This window comes from Stenella coeruleoalba (genome assembly GCF_951394435.1).
Source record: "Stenella coeruleoalba genome assembly, chromosome: 8".
Taxonomy (NCBI): Eukaryota; Metazoa; Chordata; class Mammalia; order Artiodactyla; family Delphinidae; genus Stenella; species Stenella coeruleoalba.
The window spans coordinates 25,644,976-25,666,953 of record NC_137154.1 but is presented as its reverse complement, the minus strand read 5'-3'; the positions used below and the strand labels follow the sequence as shown (position 1 = coordinate 25,666,953).

General features: G+C 36.9%; 1 protein-coding gene across 1 annotated transcript; it reads left to right on the top strand.

Moving 5' to 3' along the window:
• Window positions 1-4,896: 4,896 nt before the first annotated feature.
• On the top strand, window positions 4,897-21,976 carry EIF3M (eukaryotic translation initiation factor 3 subunit M). Its single transcript, XM_079928489.1, has 11 exons — window positions 4,897-5,053; window positions 7,478-7,610; window positions 8,420-8,558; window positions 8,843-8,966; window positions 9,120-9,214; window positions 14,401-14,484; window positions 15,612-15,711; window positions 16,340-16,421; window positions 19,941-20,084; window positions 20,866-20,926; window positions 21,382-21,976. Exons 1-11 carry the CDS (start codon window positions 5,012-5,014, stop codon window positions 21,500-21,502), a joined length of 1,125 nt encoding a protein of 374 aa, XP_079784615.1. The 5' UTR covers window positions 4,897-5,011; the 3' UTR covers window positions 21,503-21,976.
• The last annotated feature ends 2 nt before the right edge of the window (window positions 21,977-21,978 follow it).

Here is a 21,978-nt window from a genome sequence, read left to right as displayed (position 1 = left end):
AATACCTCACAGGATTGTGGTTAGTGCAGCTCATATAGGAGCTAAAAATCATGTTTTTTCCAAAAATGTAAAAATTAGCTCATAAACCTACTATTGCATTCACATGGTTTGCAGTTGGTACGCCTCTTGACTAGCGCAGTAAGATTTTCCCTCTGGTATAGACATGTCTTTCTGAAATCATTTTAAAAACATAAATGATGAATGTGTCTTCTTTGGATTCAACAGATTTATGAATGTTTCAATAATCGGCTATGTCATGTGCAGAAGTTAACCTTATGAATTTGGGGAAGTTAATTGGGAAGATTAATGTTTTCTAATGGTCAAAGTGTTTGAGATTTAAAGCACTGTATTAGTTCCAGTGCTGAATCTACAGCTCAGGTGCAATATATTTCAGTAAGCCACCAATTAACTGGCTTAAACATTAGTTGTTTCACCTGTAAAGTCACTATAATCATGTTGTATCACTAGTATAAAATTTAATTATTAGTTATAATCTCTGAGACCCTAAGATGATGGTTGCTTTGTAAATTCAGTGTTATACCACAACAGCACTAAGAGAAATTCCAAGATTCCCACCATAAACACACAGTACAAAAAGTTGTTGACTTACATTTACATAAACTTTTTATTTACAAAATTATGACTTTAGATTTCAAACTTTTCTCTCTGTGTCAATCAGGATTAGATTCAGTTGTATATGAGAGAAATCCTATATAATGGTAGATTAAATGAGATGGAGGTTTATTTTTTTCTTATGTAAAACAAGTCAAGAGGCAGGCAGTCATGGCCTGTTACTGCATCTTCCTGATGTCATCAGGGACATAGGCTCTTCCATCTTTCCTTTCCATTATCTTGGCTTCTACCTTTAAGGCCACATCTTGGTTTTAGTTTGGTTACTGCAACTCCCACCATCAAGTACATGTGTTCTTAGGCAGCAAGAAAGAGAAAGAGAAAAGGACAAAAGAGGCTGGGTCTGCTGCTTTTATAGAGCTTTCCCAGAAGCTCCTCCCAATATTTCCATTTACATCTCATTGGCTACCCCAGCCATAATAAGGCTGATAAATTTAGTTGCATGGAAGGGTTCATTGCATGGAAGGGTTCATTCATTTAGTTGCATGGAAGGGTTCATCTACACTATAGGGAGGACTTGCTACTAAGGAATAAGAGGATGGATAGCAGGCTGACAAGTGGCAGCAGTCTGTGCCACACTTTTTTCCCCCACTCTTTTCCATGTCTTTCTAGAATGTTGTAATCATCTATTTTTCATTCAAAATTTAAAGCAATGATCGGATATCATTGCTTTATATCTGACATATCAAATATATGTCAATTTAGTTAACTTTTATGATATAATTCACTAATATAACAAATATTTATTACTCCTTCTTCGTATCAGCCACTTCCATAAGCAAAGGAATGAAATAATGAACACATTCCTGCCTTCTCAAAGCTCCCAGGATATTGATTCAGTAAAAGGACGATGATTAAGTATTATAAATAATGCCCATTTCGAACGGGTTACCCTTTAAAATATAGCATTACTATTTAGGTAATCAACTACATGTACTATTTTAGTAGAAAAATATACTTTTATTTATCAGATGAATAATTCTATAGTTTTGAGATACTTGATATATACTTGAAGACAAATTTTGGATATCAATATCATGCAATGCATTCTTCTTGCAAAACAATGTAGTTTTTGTCCAATGATAAAATTTCAGGCGAATACATTAATATGGTCCTTTCACATAAGACAATTAAAAATAGAGCTAAATCCAGGTTTTCCAGAATTTTTCATCAGAAAGAACAAGGAGATATTACTAGAGGGAAAGCAGATAAAATAAACAGTAAAGAAAAACTATAAATATTTAGCTGTATTTTTCAGGTTAAAAAAATCAGCTAGAGAATATTCTTTCAGAAGATAGAGGACCTGTTCAACATCTTGGTACTAATTCATTTTTTGAAAGTGCCTAGATATATTTTTAAGAAACTAAGAATATGATACAATAATAACAGGTTGCTATTGTGACAGTATAAACAACAACTCTTATTTTATTGCCCTTAACACACCAGTTGACCTGTATTTTATTTTGGGCATAGGATCAAGTTAAAATTGGCCAGCTCAAATTTCAACTGGCTCCAGATTTCTTCAATTGGCTCCAAACTTTTTTATCTGAAACATTCGGAACATATGGAACATGCTATATATAGAAGAATGGACAATATTTCTTATACCACTTGTCTAAGTTAAGGGAGATTTGTCTCCTTTAAAAAGGAAAACAAAAGTCCACAGAACACTTATTTTAACAAAATAGAGCTAAAATTTTTTGACTCATTTAAAAACCAATTAGATCTGAGATATTATTTTTAAATGAATATTAGTCCCCCTCATCCAGGCAATGACAATCTATAGTGTTGCCACTTAAGATTAGTTTGTATCTTCTAGAGATTTATATAAGTGGAATCATACAGTATGTCTGGCTTCTTTCACACAACAAATTATTTTGATTCATCCATATTGTTACATGTATCAATAGTTCATCCTTTTTTATTGCACAGCAGTATTTCATTATGTGAATATATAACAATTTGTTTATCCATTCACCTGTGGGTTGTTTTTCTTTTTTTGGCTGGGCTGTGCGGCTTGCAGGATCTCAGTTCCCCAACCAGGGGACCAGGGATTGAACCCAGGGCCACTGTAGTGAAAGACTGGAATCCTAACCACTAGGCCACCAGGGAATTCCCTTCTTATTGAGTTTTGAAAGTGCTTTATATATTCTGGATACAAGTCCATACCAGATGTGTAATTTGCCAATGTTTTCTCCTAGTCTGTGGCTTGTCTTTTCATTCTCTTAAGTGTCTTTCAGAGAGCAGAAGTTCTTAATTTTGATGAAGTCCGATTTGCCAATTTCTTTTCATTCATGGATCATGTCCTTCAGAGATGTATCTAAAAAACCTTTGGTCACAAACCCAAAGTCACAAAAATTTTCTTCCGTGTTTTCTCCTAAAAGTTTAATTAACAGGTTTAGATTTTATATTTAGGTCTAAGATTCATTTTAAGTTCATTTTTCCATATGGTAAAAGTATGGATTCAGTTTCATTTTTCTCAAATATGAATATACAATTGTTCCAGCACCATTTGTTTAAAAGATTAAACTGCCTTTGTATCTTAGGCAAAAATCAATTGACCACGTGTAAGTCTATTTCTGAGCTCTCTTTTCTCTTCCTTTGATCTAATTGTCTACCTTGATGTCAATATCACACTATCTTGATTACTATTACCATTTTGCATTCCTACCAGCAATTTATCAGAGTTCCAGTTGCTCCACAAACTTATTAGGACTTGGTATTGTTTTCTTTAAATTAGTTTTTGTGGTAAGTGTGTAGTGGTATCTTACCATGTTTTTGATTTGCATTAAAACTGGGTTGTTCTCTTTCTTACTATTGAGTTTCCCATTTCTTTTTAAACTTAATTTTCCCTAATTTTCTAAACAATACCCATCTTGGGTGCGTATCAAGGCCTCCATGTTGTTTTTCTTGCTTTTTCAAATAAGAAGCAAGCTTGCAATTACTGCAAGTAGACAGTCTGCCCCAGAATGTTAGAAGGCGTTGGCTTGAATTCAGGCCAAACTTTGGAATCCCCTTGAGTTCCTCTTTCTCTCACACCCCTTACCTGATCTGTCAGTAAATCTTATCAGTTTTACCATCGAGAATTCAATCAATTTCTCACCACCACTCCACCATCTTCTCTTGCTCTGTCTCTGTAATAGCTTTCTAACCAGTTTCCCTACTTGGGCCCTTGCTCAACTTATATCATTTTGCAACACACCTGCCAGAGTGATCCTTTACAAAAAAAGTTGTTTGACCTCCTCACTCCTCTGCTCAAAACCTGTTAGAGGCTTGTTAAAGTCAAAACCAAATTTTTTATTATAGCCTACAAGACAATGATCTGGCCATGGCTACCTCATCTATTCCTCTCCTCCTCAAATCCAGCCTACAGGCTTCCTTGCACCTGCCTCGAGTCCTTTCCTTGCTGTCTTCTGCATGAAAAGCTCTCCTGCAGATTTCTCCATTGGTACTTTCCTCATTTCCTTCACTTCTCAATGACATGTGAGCCATTTTCTTTGCTTACTCTATCTAAAATGGCATGCACGCACACTCATACACACACCACCCCTTTCTCTGTTGTTTTACTGGTGCTAATTAACATAACTACTGAATAACAGCTAATACATCTAGAGCTCACCGTGTTTTAATTGCTTTATATATTAATTTACTTAATCCTCAGAACAACACTATGAGTTAAGTACTTGATCTAATTTTTCCAGAAGAAGCTGGAAAGCAGCGGTTAAGCAACTGCCCCAAATCACACATCCATCAAATGGTGCAGCAGGGATTCCACCCCAAGAAATTCGATTCTGGAGTCTGTGCTGTAAAACACTACACTATTCAGGGCTGCGTTTCTAATTACTTTGTACTGTTTGTGTTCTGTGTGCCCCCAATGGAATGTAAGCTGCACGTGGGGGAGCTTATTTTGAAAACTACTGCTGTTCCCGGGGTAGAGAGCACTGCCTGCTTGCTAGCTAGTCCCTCAATAAAGGCTGAAATGTGGGCTAAATTATAACTCGAAAAAAAATCGCACCCAAATTTCAAAAGGGTAGGTGGTCCCCGTGAGGCGCAAGCGGGGCGATAATACGGAACACAGACCACACCCCACCTACCGGAGTTAGAAGAGACGAGAGCCCACGCAGGAAGTTAGCCCGTAGGGCTCCTTCCGCCTCCGCCTCCGCCTCCGCCCCCGCCTCCGCCTCCGCCTCCGCCCGGCCCCGCCCCACAGAGCGCGCGCTGCGATTGGTCTCCGTGGCTTCGCCCGTCCTGGTGACCCCGCCCCTCAAGACCCGCGCAGGCTGACCCGGAAGCGGTTGTGAGGCGCCGGCGCGCGGCCCAGCTCCTTTTTCCGGTCGGCGTGGTTTGAGGGCCGAGTGTTCTAAGTGCTCCAGCCTTCGCCATGAGCGTCCCGGCGTTCATCGACATCAGCGAGGAAGATCAGGTATGCTCCCGGAAGGCGGATGCCTCCAGGGTGGGGTGTAAGGGAGGCTCAGAAGTGTGAAGGGCCGAGTCGGGGCCGAGCCAGGGCCGGGCGAGCGGGACGCCGCCCCGCGGAGCCGAGAGCCGCGGTTCAGTCCTCCACACCTCGGAGTGCGGAGGCCGCGAGGCAGGGGCGCGCGTTCCTGGAGGCCTGGGGTTGCCCGGCAGCCAGCACTCCCAGTGCTGGGCCCGGGGCCTGACGGCCGACTTCCTGGTCGGCGTCGGGACTCTTCCAGCCTGGAGTCACTGCTGTCTGTCGACACGGTACTTTTTGACTCATTGCGGAGGGTATCTGCTTCCGTCCTCCAAATGCAACCACATCCGGAGTGGGAGGTGGCGAATCTTTAGACGGCGTAAGCGGTTCAGGGAAAAATAATTTGGTACTAAAGATCAAAATGGCTATATTATTATTGTGACCACAAGGGCACAGGTGACGCCTATTTTATACGTAGGCCCTATTTTACATTCTTACTTGAGCAAGAGTGAGAGTTCTGTAACCTGAACGCATAACGTCAATTCCATCCTCATACTTTGAGGCATACATTTGGTGAACAATCTTAATATTTTTAAATTTTCTGTTTGGGGTTTGCTCTTTGGTTTGCATGGCTCATGCTTCTCATTTTCCCCATAACAAAAGTTAAACTTTAGTTGGTGGGAGTTAAACTAGAAATGATTTTCTCTAATTTTGCAGAACTCAAAACTATTCTGTGAAGTCGTTAAGGGTTGTCATTTTGTATTTTTCTGCTACTCCACTAACATGGAAATTTTGGTTTCGATAGAAGAGAAAATATCAATACTAGTGTAAGATAACTTTTAGAATTGCAGATGTGATTCCCCCCCCGCCCTTGGTAGAAATGCAGACCTTCAGTCCTGAAGAGCAAAGGAAGAAGGGGAAAGAAAAATGGGGGGAAAAAAGGCTAGGCAATGAGTTGAGCATAATTAGAAAAGAAGATGTGGAAGGAAAAAAAGGCCTATCTGAGTAAGAATGGAATCACGTTATCAGCAATTGGCTATTAGGTGACTGAAAAAAAGTGGTTTTTTTTTTTTTCTAACATAGAAGAGGGTTTGTAGATGCAGGAAGTTCTTGTCATTGATTATATTAGTTTTAAAGTGTCATTTCTAGTTAGGTTATGCTAATGTTCTTGTTTCACAGTAAATAGGTGACTGCTTTGGGAGTTAAACTTTGATCATATTCTCTGATTAGAGTTAAGTGGCGTTTAGAGTCCTTGTTTCCTTTTCTTTGCTTTTACCACTCCATAACCACCTGTGGCCAGTAGGGATGACAGATGAAAACAATAAACTGTTGATTGAATAGTTTGCTTTGTGGGTACAAAGCAGAAACTGAACAGATGCCTTTGTGGGGTAGGGGGGAACCATACCATGTTTCCTTCATAGAGAAATATGCAGTGACGTTTTTGTGCACTCTGATATGGTGAGGTTTGTTTTATGAAATCTTGTTTATGATACCAATTCATGTGAAGTTACTGTGTTATCTGAAATGATAGCACCATCAGAGCAACAGCTTTAATACACTTAGGTAGCCAGACATATTTGTGGGTTTAGAAATGTGATGCCTACATATTTACTAATGGTATCCCTACATCTCCATTTCAGTTCTTCATTTTATTGTCTTAAACACTGTTTGCATTCATGTGTGGTTGCCATAAATACCAAGTCCTCAGAAGAATAAGTTGTTAAATATTATATATGCATTAGAGTAGAAAATATTTAAATATCTGGATGTAGTACTATAGTTATGTTTTTATAGATCCAAAAGTGCTTTCTGATCCAGGTATGCATTTTAAAAGAGTAATTACATCGTAGATGCTATTTGATAGAAACGTTTTATTCAAGGTGACATTCAAAGGCATCACCTTTTTATCTTTGTGTCTCCCACAGCACTTATCTTAGATAGGTCCTCAAACATTTAATTAACGAACGATTACTTTCTTGCCAGGGTAATGTCTGTAACTTTTTAAAGTATTGTGTTATGTAGACCTGAGAGCAATAAAACTTCTTTAAAAGAAATCAGATCAGTTATTCCCTTCCCCCACTCCTCCTCCCCAAAAAAGCTTTGTGTTATAGTAGAAAGGTTTTTGCTGTATACTGGAAGTCCAGCAGGATATATAGGTGATATGAGGGAAATTTGACAGTGATCAGTGTGGGTTATAGTGGGTCTGTGTAGCCACTTGTTGACGAAAACCTGTGGGGCTGTGATGGTGGATGAGCTGGGGGAGAGGCACTTTAACATAATTTAAAGTTATCATTAAGTGCTGTGTTTACATTTTATTTTTTTAGAAATACGTCAGAATGGTTTGAAATCTTGTGATTTGTGATTCATAGTTCGTTTTATAGATATATATAGCAACCCTATTTGATTCAACAGGCTGCTGAGCTTCGAGCTTATTTGAAATCTAAAGGAGCTGAAATTTCAGAAGAGAACTCAGAAGGTGGACTTCATGTAGATTTAGCTCAAATTATTGAAGCCTGTGATGTATGTCTGAAGGAAGATGATAAAGGTTTGTCTTTAATTTTTTGTAATATTATTTACTAATCATAGAGGACCTACTTTTAAAACTTTCATGTGAATTATATTTGTTTTGATTTAGACCTTAGAACTTTTAAGCACTGTTGTTTTTAATCTTTGCACACACTTTCAGTTTATTCTCATCTGTTTTACTCATGAAATAAGCCTATTTTGATAAAACATCTTTTTTACATGTTTTTTGAGTGTTATTGCACACGGTAAATACTGGTAATTTCAGAATGAACTGAAGGAAAAAATGAATCTTTTCTTTTCATAAGGTTTAGATTAATATGAGATGGAATACAATTTCAGGTAATCTAAAAGGTGATTTAATTATTTGGCTGATTCCCTATTTATTGAGATAAAATGGGAAATTTTGAAAATTGGGAGTCCTAAAATCTCTGGTTAAGGTTTGAGATTAAACTTGGTGTACAATTAGTATCTTGCTAGTAAAATTGAAACTGTATACTACATAGACATGTAAATCAGTCTTCTGTTTTACTGGTTGAAAACCAAATCTTGGGTAGTAACTTCATCCTTCAATAAAATGTGTGAGTTGCTTTCTGAATGATAACTATACAACAGAGCTAGTTTAGTTTGAATTCATGTGCACCGTGTTTTTTAGTATAATGCACACCATTGAAGGAAAAGTGTTCTTTAGAACTGCTTTACAGTAGCCAGAGTACCTTTTAAGTGTTTTATGTTTAATGGTCTTTGGTGTATTAAAACACTGGAAATACATGTTTAACAAGATACATTAAATATTATAATATCACTGTTGTGTCATCCATACATGTGTAGATGTTGAAAGTGTGATGAACAGTGTGGTATCCCTCCTGTTGATCCTGGAAGCAGATAAGCAAGAAGCTCTGATTGAAAGCCTGTGTGAGAAACTGGTCAAATTTCGGGAAGGTGAACGCCCATCTCTGAGACTGCAGTTGTAAGTTAAGAACTGGAAGAGGCCCAGTTTTTCAAGGGGCTCTTCATGTTACTGTCATTTAATGGTTAAAAGCAAGAATTCTAGAACTTGACTGTCACCTGTGACTTTTATTGGTGGTGTGTCTTTGGACAAGTCACTTAACTCTCCTGTGCACCATTTCCCTCCTTGTAATGTGACATTCTTAATAGTATCCCTTTCAAGTTTGTTGTCAGAACATATAATCTCAATTTAGTTACCGTAGTTACTGATCTCCATCATTGTTTTATTATTTGTTTGTTAACCAGGCTAAGCAACCTTTTCCATGGGATGGATAAGAATACTCCTGTAAGATATACAGTATATTGCAGCCTCATTAAAGTGGCAGCATCTTGTGGGGCCATCCAGTATATTCCAACTGAGCTGGATCAAGTGAGTTACCATGTGAAATACTTGTTCTGCTTATAAGAAGTATAGTTTTAGAGCTCAAATAAGCAAATATGTCTTCTAAATGTTATCTTTTAAATTGTGAAAATATGTTCACTGTGTCACTAAATTTTCTCCTTTTTGTCAATCTCGTTGTAGGTTAGAAAATGGATTTCTGACTGGAACCTCACCACTGAGAAAAAACACACCCTTTTAAGGCTACTTTATGAGGCACTTGTGGATTGTAAGAAAAGGTATTCAGAATTAATGTACTGACTTAAAACATAATGGCAATGTAAGCAGTTGAGACTTTTTTAAGGACAGGTAGGATAAGTGATTTTGCTCTACTTCGTTCTCTAAGGAGTTGGTATAAATTTCTTTCTGTAAATTTCACCTACTAAATTAAAGATAGCTGCAAAGTTTAAAATAGTCTTTCCCATCTTTAAACTTTTTAAAAAGCAAAACTTGCTTTTGTTCTAAAAATGGTACAACTGTTAATCCCAAAGCTGTGTGTAATATTAGACTAAGTTATTTAATGGTGCTTTGATGTCTTAGTATAGGGTAGTTCTATCACTTTTGTTTAATGCTGGTGAGAGTCTATCAGTCATAGTCATAGTCAGAGTCTCTTAATATATATAACAGTGCCCCTGAGATGAAATTTTGCAATAGACTGTACTAAATGGTACTTAATTGTGCTTTTGCAAGGTCTTGAGTTTCTAATGCTTGTCTTCAGCCCAGCAAACTTCATGCCCAAAATATTTATTCTTCATCCAGTTTATGGATGCTACCAAATGATATATTTGGCCCAGTTTTTAGAATTAGGGTTGAAGGATAATCCTGCCATTTTGACCTGGCTTTTTAATTTCTCTTTTCACATAGTGGTTAAAAACTTTTAGGAAGAGTAATCAGTCTTCAGTTTAGTTTTTCTTTATTATTATTACTTTTTGCGGTACGTGGGCCTCTCACTGTTGTGGCCTCTCCCGTTGTGGAGCGCAGGCTCCAGATGGGCAGGCTCAGCGGCCATGGCTCACAGGCCCAGCCGCTCCGCGGCATGTGGGATCTTCCCGGACCGGGGCACGAACCCGCGTCCCCTGCATCGGCAGGCGGACTCTCAACCACTGCACCACCAGGGAAGCCCTTCGGTTTAGTTTTATTGCACAATTTTTATAGTTGCTTTCAGTGCTCGGGTGTTTAATATATTAGAGACGATCAATAAGATTAATGTTTCTGTTATGTTAAAGTAATGTAAAGTTTTTGCAGATCATTTACATTTAACAATACAGGAGGAAATTATATTTTTGTTGTGAAAGTTGCAGCGTTTTATTATAAAAGAAGTTAAATAGGGAATCTTGCATTAATAGCCTATTTCATTTTGTATCAGTGGCTACTGTCTGTTACATGCTAGCACACTTGTGGCAGCATTCTAGCCAGTTGCCAGTAACTGTTAAGAGTAGGTAGTCTTATATTGGACAGTCTCAAATGGGGAGGGCATAAAAGCTATTAGAGAAAGAGTCCATATTTTAACATATGCTATAAATGTGCAGGCTGTGGAATAAAACTACTGGGATTTCAAACCTTGGCTTTCTTACTTGTATATGACACTAAATAAATCTCTGTACCTCAGTTTCCAACTTCAGAGTGGATATAATAGTAGTACTTACCTCATAAGGTTGTTGAAAAGATTAAATAAGCTAATGTACACATGAAGTTCTTAAAATAGTGGTTTCCTTATTGAGAAAGCACTCAGTAAATATTGGATATTTTATTCCTATCATCCTTTTCATTTTTTCAAGCTCATCTTTAAAAAGTTAGTCTGCGCTTCCCTGGTGGCGCAGTGGTTGAGAGTCCACCTGCCGATGCAGGGGACACGGGTTCGTGCCCCGGTCCGGGAAGATCCCACATGCCGCGGAGCGGCTGGGCCCGTGAGCCATGGCCGCTGAGCCTGCACGTCCGGAGCCTGTGCTCCGCAGCGGGAGAAGCCAGAACAGTGAGAGGCCCGCGTACCGCAAAAAAAATAAATAAATAAAATAAAAAGTTAGTCTTTTTTCTGGTACAGTAATTTAAAATGATGAGTGTTACTGTTTCCCTTTGAATGTCTAGTGCTTATCAGAGTTGATGACTGCTCATTGGATGATTTCTCTAATTGCTGTTTAGTAGATCCTCAGTCTTTTCTGTGTAAAAAGGAAATAACTAAGGTAATTACAAAGAATTACAAAGCTAATTCTCAGAGAAATTGAGATAAGACATCATTACCCATCTTGTGCTCTCCTAGACATACCCTAATGTTAACATATTAGGAAGTGTCTGCAGCATTTGTCACAGGTGATCACTCTTTCCTTCTTGAAACACTTCCTTCAGTTGGCTTTTGGGGCACCTGTCTAGATTCTTTGCTTCATTCACACCTCATTTGTGGCTCCCTCCCTTCTTCGAATCTGCTCAATTTATACCTCATCAGAAAGGCCTTCTCTAGCTATCTGTAAAAATAACAGTATTCCCTTACCCTCACATTGCTTTTTTCCCCTCATCCCTATTTTATTATCGGCCCCACTACACTTATTACTAACTGACATGCTATATTTTCATGTTTATTATGTGTCAGTCCCCTCTAGAATGTAAGTTTCCCAAGGGCAGGAACTTTTTGTTCATTATTAGAACAGTGTCTGACACGAGTAGGTACTTAGTATATAAGTGCTAAATGAATATTTCTGAAAAATGAACATGTTGCAAAAGCAGTGGATGTAAGAAGCAGTGACTTAAGGCAGTATGAAGTGGTTTATGGAGCTAGAGTGTATGCCCTTCCCAGAGGCATTCAACCCGGGCTTCTCTTCTGAGCTTCAGACCCTTATGTCCAACTGCTTTCTACCTGGTTCTACTTAGATGTGGCCCATAGTTGCCTCAAACTCAATGTGACCAAAATGAATTTATCGTTTTCTCCCTCTAAATTAGTTTCTGTTTTCCTAAGCAAGACATGTTGAAGTGGTCTTCTGTTTATTCTCTCTTCAGCGGTTTTGTGAAACAAGACTTTCAGCCTATCATTCTGTAGGTTTACATTTTCTTTAGCATACAGTACAGAATTCTTAGTTTGGCATATAAGTCCTTTCTGACATGGGCTCCTGTTTATTGCAGTAGCATGGGCTTGGTGAATGTGATAATAATCCTCTTGCCATTTTTGTATGGTGCAGTGATAAACCACAGAAACTTTGTTTTCTTTGTATAGATATTCCCTCCCTCCATTTCTCTCCCCCTCTCTCCCTCTTTCTCACATACACACGACCCTATACCCTTCCTCTTGGTATATCATACCCTAGACATAGTGAACCTGTGTCAGCTGCAAAAGCACCCATGCTCTTTCCCAGTCTGGACCAGAGGCTGGTACCTGTTTTTATATGGCCTACAAGCTAAGAATGGTATTTACATTTTTAAGTGGTTGACAAAAAAAATCAAAAGAAGGAGGATATTTTTTGAATTGTGACCATTATATGAAATGCAAATTTCAGTGTCCATAAAATTTTATTGGAATGCACCCATACTTATCATTTATGTATCATCTGTGGCTGCTTTTGCCTAGACTTGAGTTGCGGCAGAAACCAGATAGCCTGCAAAGCCTAAGATAATTATTGTCTGGTGCTTCATGGAAAGTTTGCCTATGTTTGGTCTAGAACTACACTCAACTCCTTTTCTCTGCCTGAAATGCTCCTGCCATATTTACAGCACCCTGTACTTTTATCGTGGTGCTTCACACGCTTGGTTAAAAGGTTTATGAGGTTTTAGGCTCAGTGAAGGCTAGGAACCTTGTCTGTCAACCATTGTATTCCCAACCTGTTGGTAGTGATGGGCCCTGAGTTGATGAATGCTACCTACACTTAAGGAACTAGGGAAGGATGCTCATTCAAATTTCTGTCATGCTGCTGATTTAAATTTTAAGATTTGGTTTTTGTCTAGTACACAGAAAATGGTCGTTTTGTTGTTGTTGTTTGGCTTTTTGTTGGTTGTTTGTTTCTGCTTCTAAATAGAATTCTGAGAGTTGCCTTGCCCTCTTAGTAAGAATGCTTACGTTTATGGGTGCCCCCTTCATGATTTTGTTTATATTGATGGTTGATGAGTGCAAATTGTGTAATATCTTCTGAGTCCTCATTATATGTCGGATATTGTGCACTTTAAATGGACCATTTTATCTGATCTTTGTGAATTCAGATTTCTTTAACTGATAAGATGTATTAGACTGAAGTATACTATGGTTGTTAAAACTGGAAATTGTGCCTATGCTTGCATGTGGTGCAAGATAATAATTTAATTGAATCCTGGTTTTGTGGGGGAGTTTTAGAATATCATTTAAGTTTTTAAAATAAATGGTATAGCTCTTACTGATTTTACCCAGGTTGAATCCAGATGTGGGGGGAAAGAAGGGCTTTTAGAAAACGAAAAAAGGTGGTGGGGAACTGTTAAGCTTTCTGTAACTGGCTGAAGATTCATCAGTTTAAAGGAAGAAATGAAGGGTGAAGATAAACATTTACAAAGAGTTCAGATTGAGAGAATGCATTTAATTATTTTGTACTTTTCGCTGCAGTTAAAATTGATCATCTACATAATTCTAAGGATGATTCAATTGGAAGGATATCATTAGTGGAGTTATTTAAATATCTGGTGTTGGCTCAACTTCAGCTGTACTATCCTAACAGTTTCTCAGGCACAAAACCTTTTTCTCACCTAGGGCTTTTTTTTTTTTTTTTGGCTGCGTTGGGTCTTCGTTGCTGTGCGCGGACTTTCTCTAGTTGTGGCGAGCAGGGGCTACTCTTCGTTGCGGTGCATGGGCTTCTCGTTGCAGTGGATTCTCATTGCGGAGCACGGGCTCTACGTGCACAGGCTTCAGTAGTTGTGGCATGCGGGCTCAGTAGTTGTGGCACACGGGCTTAGTTGCTCTGCGGCATATGGGATCTTCCCGGACCAGGGCTCGAACCCGTGTCCCCTGCATTAGCAGGCGGATTCTTAATCACTGTACCACCAGCGAAGTTCCTCACCTAGGGCTTTTATACCTGGTCTTCTCTGCCTGGAAGCTCATCCAGCCCCCACCTTCTACCTCTAGTACGTTTCATGGCCAATTATTTTACATTCTTTAGATCTCAGCTTACATGTCATTTCCTCAGAGAGACTTTCCTTGCTCATTCTATATGAAGTAGCCTCCTCTTTCCTGTCTCTGCTCTTGTTACTCTATTACATCACCATTTATTTCCTTTATGGCACTTACTTGTTATTTTTCCTTAGTCGTCTCTCTTTCCTCCTAGAAGGAAAGTTCCATGACTTTTTCCATAGTGGAGGACTGTGTCTCTGGGTCACCATTATATGTATCATCAACATAGTACCTGGCACTTAGTAAATATTTTTGAATGAATGGATAGCAGTAATGATACTGTGAAATTCCTAAAGCTGTATTTCTTTTTAGTGATGCTGCATCAAAAGTCATGGTGGAATTGCTAGGAAGTTACACGGAGGACAATGCTTCCCAGGCTCGAGTTGATGCCCACAGGTAACGTTAAACACAGTGTTCCAGTGATGACTGTCAACAGGGTGGAGGTGAGCTACACCGTTCAGTCATATAGCTGAAGTCATGTTTGCATCTACCAGTAATCCAAAGCCATTTGATACCATGTGCGCTATGAGGATTCTAATGTAGATACCAAAATTCAAGATTTGGTATTGAAAGAAACCAAAGAATGCATGCGAAATAGCCACATGGTGTTTGCTGTTTGGGGTATCGCTGCAGTGGGGGTTCCCAACCTGAGTAGTAGAACCTAATCTTGGGTTGATTTTACCTTAATACTAAGGTATGTAGATGGGGAAAGGCTGGTGGCTTTCTGTAAAAATTAGCCCATTGCTAATGGGAATGACTGCTTCAAACAGTCCTAGATCTATTTAGTAGCAATAAGAATAGAGTCAGTTTTTTAAATCTATGAAATGGAAATTATGATAACTTCTTTATAGGGTTATTCCATCTTTGATAAAATGGGCATGATAATACCATATGTCTCTCAGGGTGCTGTGAGGATGAAATGAAGTAATACATGTTAAAGCACTTACCTTAGTGTCTGGCATAAACAGTAAAAAAATACTGGTGCTGTTTTATTCTTTGATTACTTTGGTGGTGCTTTCTCTCCAGCTGTTTTTGTCTATGGTAACTATTTTTAAATTAATTTTATTTTTGGCTGCGTCGGGTCTTATTTGTGGCACATGGGATCTTTGTTGCCGCGTGTGGGATCTTTCATTGGGGCGCATGGGCTTCTCACCAGTTGTGGCACGTGGGCTCTAGTTTGCGGCACACGGGCTCTCTAGTTGAGGGCACAGGCTTAGTTGCCCCATAGCATGTGGGACCTTAGTTCCCCGACCGGGGATCAAACCCGCAGCCCCTGCATTGGAAGGTGGATTCTTAACCACTGGACTACCACGGAAGTCCCTCTACGAGTAATTTTATTAAAATGGACATCACTGATAGATTTATTGGCCTGTTTTAAGCCCAGTTTTGTAGCTTTTTTAATGCAGTGTATATTGAACTCATAGATATTTCACTTGATTGAATATATTTTTGCAGTCTGCAAAGGCAGTGAAAAGTACCTGAATTTCAAGACTCTGAGCTTGGGTTTTTGTTTTCCAATTAAGGTGTATTGTGCGAGCATTGAAAGACCCAAATGCATTTCTTTTTGACCATCTTCTTACTTTAAAACCAGTCAAGTTTTTGGAAGGCGAGCTTATTCATGATGTAAGTAGTTTATCTTTAATGTTAAAAATATTTTCTCCTAAATCTAACATACTGAACCGTAACTCTACTTCTTTGTATTAATGAACATGACTCTTAGAGAAATCTAGAAAGAGAAGAACTATATTCATTTTTGTATCAGGAACAGACTGAAATTTAGGACTAGAATTCAGCTTTTCTCCAGCCACCAAACACATGCCTCCTGTTCTTCCTCCCTTTCCTTCATCTCACTTGCCTGGCCATTATGAAATTAGAGAATACAGATTTCTTCTTAGTATATAGTGTCAGCTATCCCCAATTAGAAAGATAAATCTGATATTTAAAAAACAGATGAATGTACTTTTCAAGTGCAATTATAAATACATTTTGGATTATTTCTATTTGTACTGTCATTTCCACCATCTTTTGGGGTAGATCGTTTGGAGGACACTGTATTTACTGATTCTTTCATCTAAATGAGTTTTAATGAAAGCAAATTTAGATGGTAATTTGATCAAACAGATTGAAATTTCTGCTTGAAGGAAATGTGGAGTCTTGTTGCTGGGAGTCAATATCTTAAAAGTATCTTGAGTATAAATGTTAATTCTATATTGAATATTGTATCTTTGTCTTTTTGTGTTTATCTGTATAGCTTTTAACCATTTTTGTGAGTGCTAAATTGGCATCATATGTCAAGTTTTATCAGAATAATAAAGACTTCATTGATTCACTTGGTAAGTTGTGGGGATTTTTCTTTGGAGGGGTAGAGAGAGAGAGAGGAATGAAAGATCCAGCAAATATGATCATGGCCTTATGTGTAGGTTACCCTAACCAGTGGTGTAAAAGATCTTATTCCTTAGATGCTCGGTGATTTACATTTTTGGTACTTCTTTTAAAAAGCCATAGTCACATTTGTAGCAAATAGCTTTTTTCCCTCTAATATAGTCTTTTATACTTGGTTCTCCCCCCACCCATTAACAAATTATAGAAGTATATATATATATACTGTGTTGCTAAGCACATCTACGTGAAGCTGAAGATAGAGTTAGAAATGGAGTTGTGATTTTGTGTGATAGGAGAAATTTTCCTAACTACAGTTTGTTGAAGACAGCATAGTAAGTTTAAGGTTTATGATTTTTATCTTGGAGCTTTCTTTCTAGACCAACAGAGTTCAGTAAATGTTGCCGAATTGAATCTTATCCTCATTGAGCAAACTGCATAGTATATATTCAGTATTTTCCTTCTGGAGCATGTTTTTATCATGCTAAAATTAAAAAGGGAAAACTTAGAAAATCTGTAGTTGAACAGGTTTAAATTGTTCTAAAATTACCCATTTTTTGAGAGTGAAGTCAACTGAAGCTAAGGTGCTTTGTTTTTCTACTGGGCAATAATCAACACATTAGAGACTAGTTATATTTTCCATATTAAAATTGAATTTAGTTTTCCTGGTTGGTTGAAGTGTAGATAAAGAATACATTTATAATCTACTTTGATTATACTATTAGTCCTCAATTTGGTAATCATTAATTCCTGTCACCTGTAAATTTTGTGCAGCCATTGGAATTGGGAAGATTGAATTATTCTGAACATAATAAGGCGTTTGAAATACACCAAGATAAAGTAGATGCAAGTGTGTTTGTGTTGAATGCTTTGCCAGGTGCACTAGACCCAGAAAACCACATTCTGTCCCAGTTAATTTGTTTCCTGGCATGAAGCTATGTGATGGAATGTTAATGTCAGCAACCTCTTTATTTACGCACCAAAGAAAAAGGAGTAGTAATTAACACTTTGACACTCCCCCATTGATGTGTAATTGACTGTTTCAAAGGAGCACTGGTTCATAAGCTATTGCATGCATTAAAATTACGTTTTCTATATTGCAGCATTTTAAGACAGGGGTCAGTGACAATGCAGAAATTGCTCAATGATGCACATTTTTTTATTACTGCATTAAGGTTTTGACATATTAGTAATGAATAAATGTTTCCATAAAATTAGATTTTTTTATAACTTTAAAATTGAAATATGACACAGAACACTGTGACTTCCTCTTTGAAGGTAATATTCTACTTTCATGAAACAAAGCACAGCTTCCTACAAGTCTAAACTCAGACTTCACTAGCATAATAGTTTGATTTTGAGAACAAGAGTCCTAAAGGCTTTAAGTTTGGTTCTGTTTTACTTTAAACATCAGTTTGAAATGTTTTTAAATGTAGGTTTCTGCGTGTTAGATCATGGTTTTACATAATTCATTCTAGAAACAATCTTCATTCCTCTAAGTTTTTTGATTTACGGTAAGCTTGTCACTGCACAGGGCGTAGCAGTAAAACAAATCTAATTTCAAGAGTATTTTAAATTATATATTAAAAATTTTAGGAGTTTCTATCATTTTATCTCATTAAAAGAGGACTAAATATGTCCATTGAACTGGTAATGTTAAGGAATTTTCTTATATTGCCAAATATTGAGAAAAATCTTTAGTATTCTCTGTGATAGAAAAAACAATAGAATTTCTGTGCAAACCAGAAATCAGATTCCCTATTTTGCCTTTTGTTTCCCGCAATCTGTGCAAATTAGCAACCATTTATTGGAAATTTGTTTGTGAAAGATGTTTCTGGGAAAACATCTTACTAAATGTTTATTTTTGGTTTTTAGATGTATTAAACATTTATTACAGCTGAAAGTCTGGTTACAAATGTCTAGGTTCCACAGGTGGCATCAGTTTATCTCAGAACACTTATTAACACTGACAACTTGGGCCAACAGTAGCAGTATCTTGTGTCAACTGAATTGCCCTAACATGTCCACATGTAATCTGGTGTTATCCAGTTGCTACCTTCTTCCTTCGGAAAGTTAATCAGCATCTAATTTGCATTTGTTAATTAGGGTTAATGTGCACTAATTGATTTTTTGATGCTTGTAGATTTCCATTAAACCTGGTTAGCAGTACTTACTTGGGTACCTCATTCATTTGAGTTATGGTGATCATGTTTTTGTTGAATCTGTGCCAAATAGAAAGCCTGCATCATAATTACAGCTAATTAACAATTATGTCCTATATTAATGGGCTTCCCTAGTCTTCTGCTAATATTCTGAATGTTGTAAATTTTAAATGTGCTTAGAACTTTTTTAACAGTACAGACTTGATTGAGGCTCTTAATTACTAGAGGGTACGTGATTGGTCATTTGCTGAGTTTACAGAAGTTGCAAGTTTAGAGAAAAGGAACATGTTAAGTATTTCTAAATTAACTTTAGAAACTTGTTTTTGTAATTAAGAAATAGCATCAAGTCAAGTATGTTTGTGTTATAATGCAGCTTCTATTTAGGAATAGGTGATTTGGATATTCAGGATTTGTAGGTATTTGTATTTCTAGTTATTTATTTTATAAATGAACTTCTTTTCTAGGCCTAGTACTGCCACCTTGTTATTAAAAAGTAAATCACTTAATCTCTTTACTCAGTTTTATTGTTTTTTTTAAAGTGAAAGGATCGGGACTAGGTAATTCATTGTTCCTTTAAGGTTTAACAGTTGTTTGTGATCTGAATAATTGTAGCAGAATGTTTTATTAGAAATTATAAGGCAAAATTTGATTATTTGTACAGTTTTTCTACTTTTGCCTTAAAAAGAACAGGTATCACTGTTAATTTTATCTAGTACTAACCATTTCAAACCTATAAATGTTAAATACACTTCTGCAGTTTTGATTTTTAAGTATTAAGTCCAAAGTGGTCTAAAGGGAAATGGAATATTTTCATAAGTGAATGTATATTAAAATATTTTAAAATTCCATGTTTGCCAGTAACTCAGACACAGAACAAATAGTAAGTAGATAAGGAATCTTGTGTTTAAATGGAGAGCTATTAGTAAAAGTAAGTTTATTCAATTAAATAAGAATGTTCTTACGAAATGTACTTTGTATACTTTATCTCCTAAAATATATAAATAAATATTAAAAATGTAAAATGTATAAAACTTAGGGCCTAAAAATCCCATTTTATAGCTTATTCTTAACTTTGAATCTATCACCTGTGGCACTGAAGCAATAAAGAAATGTAGTTATAGAAAAATAATTTTAACTGCTTCATAATTTAATTATGGGGTTAGTTTATGGTTTGTAAATATAAGCTTTGTGAAAATTACTCTGTATAAGTACCCAAACACAGTGACTTCCACAATTTTACACAAGAGTTGTAATCATGCAGGACTGTAATTAGTATGGATACTAATCTGGCTTCACTACTGTGTTACTCAGGCCTACTACATGAACAGAATATGGCAAAAATGAGGCTACTTACTTTTATGGGAATGGCAGTGGAAAATAAAGAAATTTCTTTTGACACAATGCAACAAGAACTTCAGATTGGAGCTGATGATGTTGAAGCATTTGTTATTGATGGTAAGGCAATTGGAACATTTTCGTTTTTTCCTAGAATTTCTCTTCCTACCCCATGAAACATAAGATTTTTAATCTTGAAACTGAGCTTAGTAGATTAGAAGATTATATTTGTAGCATAGTGAAAGTTCAGTGGAATATAAAGAGCTATGTGGTTTTTGGTGTGTGTCTATTCCTTGAAGTCATGTAGAACAAAGACATTTAGGCAGTATATCGTAGTGGTTAAGAGCCTAGATTTTAGTATTAGACCTGTGTTTGAGACTAGGTCTTCCAATTGTGAGGGTTAAATGAATTAATGCAGGTAAAGCACTCAGCTCAGTGCCTGGCACATAGTAAATGATCTGCAAATATTAACCATTACCAATTTTTTATGATTGGCCTAGAAATAGCACCTTCTTCCTCAATAATTACATTATAAAGTGGTTTAACTGTTAATTAGGACTTTTAAGATTAATAACATGTATTATAATATCTTAAGAAACTAGCCCCGTTTCCCGCCCCCCCCCGCCCCCATGTGATTTCAGAGAATGCCAGAATTCTTAATGAAAACTGTATGTGATATTTAATATAGATAGGCGCAGCAACCAGAGGACAAATTCATGGCCTTCCTTTTGGTTGCATTACATTGCTGGGCTTGTCATTAAATTCAAAGAGCCAGTTTGTAAAATAATGTTGGAAAACTGTAAAGTTTTATTATGATTTACTTGGTCACAGTTTCATACCTTAGGCTGTTTTCCTTGGGAATATTCCATATAACATGTCATGTAAAACATCTTTTTTTCAGCGGTAAGAACTAAAATGGTCTACTGCAAAATTGATCAAACCCAGAGAAAAGTAGTTGTCAGGTAAGACACTTAATACTTTGCAGCATTTTGTAGAACAATTTATTCTATTTCACTTAGATGTTTAGAGAACCAAGGTGGTGTTAGCAGTTGACTGTAGTTAAATAGTTGCTATTTATCATAATTTTATTAAAGTTCAGACTGAATGTGATTAGCTTATTTAATGAAAGAGTCCTATTTTCCAGCACATTTCATTTAATGGCTCAGTACTGGCTAGAATATTAATGACTTCCGTGTCTGGTTTATGTAGTTCAGGAAAATAGATGGTTTAGGATCAGTATGGCAAATAAAGGTTTTTTAAAAAATAAGCTTCTAATCATTCTTACAACTCTACATTATGTCTTCTGTGTATATTTAACCTTGCTTTTAACTAGATAGAAGTGTGTAATATTGTAAAAAAAAAAAAAAATACCAGAGGATAAAAGGTTGAGTAATAACTTTGTTTTTAATTTTTCCAGTCATAGCACACATCGGACATTTGGAAAACAACAATGGCAACAACTCTATGACACACTTAATGCCTGGAAACAAAACTTGAACAAAGTGAAAAACAGCCTTTTGAGTCTTTCAGATACCTGAATTTTCATGCTATATAATTTTGTTCTTTTTGGAAAATCTAAATCATAGTAAAACATTATAGCCTGAAATCTGACTATAGTCTGGATAGTTATTGTCTCAAATTTAAAAGAAATCACAATCTTCAGGGCGTACAAAGCAATAGATTACAACGGGTCACTACGTCTGTTTTGTATAACACATAAGTGTATTCTGTAAGGAAGGGTTTTGGAGTGTGCAGCAAGAGCTTTGATGAAAGAGTATATGGAGGAAAGACACATTTAATTAAGGGAAACTGAATGCTAACATCAAACCTTGCAATCTTCGCTATCTTAAATGAAGCATTTACTGAGAGAAAACGTTAACAGTAACACAGTTTCATCACAGAAAAAGTTGGAAAACTGACTACAGCTATGAAGTTTTAGATGTAACAGTCGTGTTCTGGTCTAAACCACATCAATATTTCAATTAAGTCAGTTCACCACTGAAAGCATTTATCA

Bases quoted from the DNA above. Each gene is read 5' to 3' on its own strand.
- EIF3M (XM_079928489.1), top strand. From the start codon at position 5,012: ATGAGCGTCCCGGCGTTCATCGACATCAGCGAGGAAGATCAG. The intron at 7,611-8,419 runs GTTTGTCTTTAA...ATACATGTGTAG, and splicing joins TCTGAAGGAAGATGATAAAG to ATGTTGAAAGTGTGATGAAC. The intron at 16,422-19,940 runs GTAAGTTGTGGG...TGTGTTACTCAG, and splicing joins AGACTTCATTGATTCACTTG to GCCTACTACATGAACAGAAT.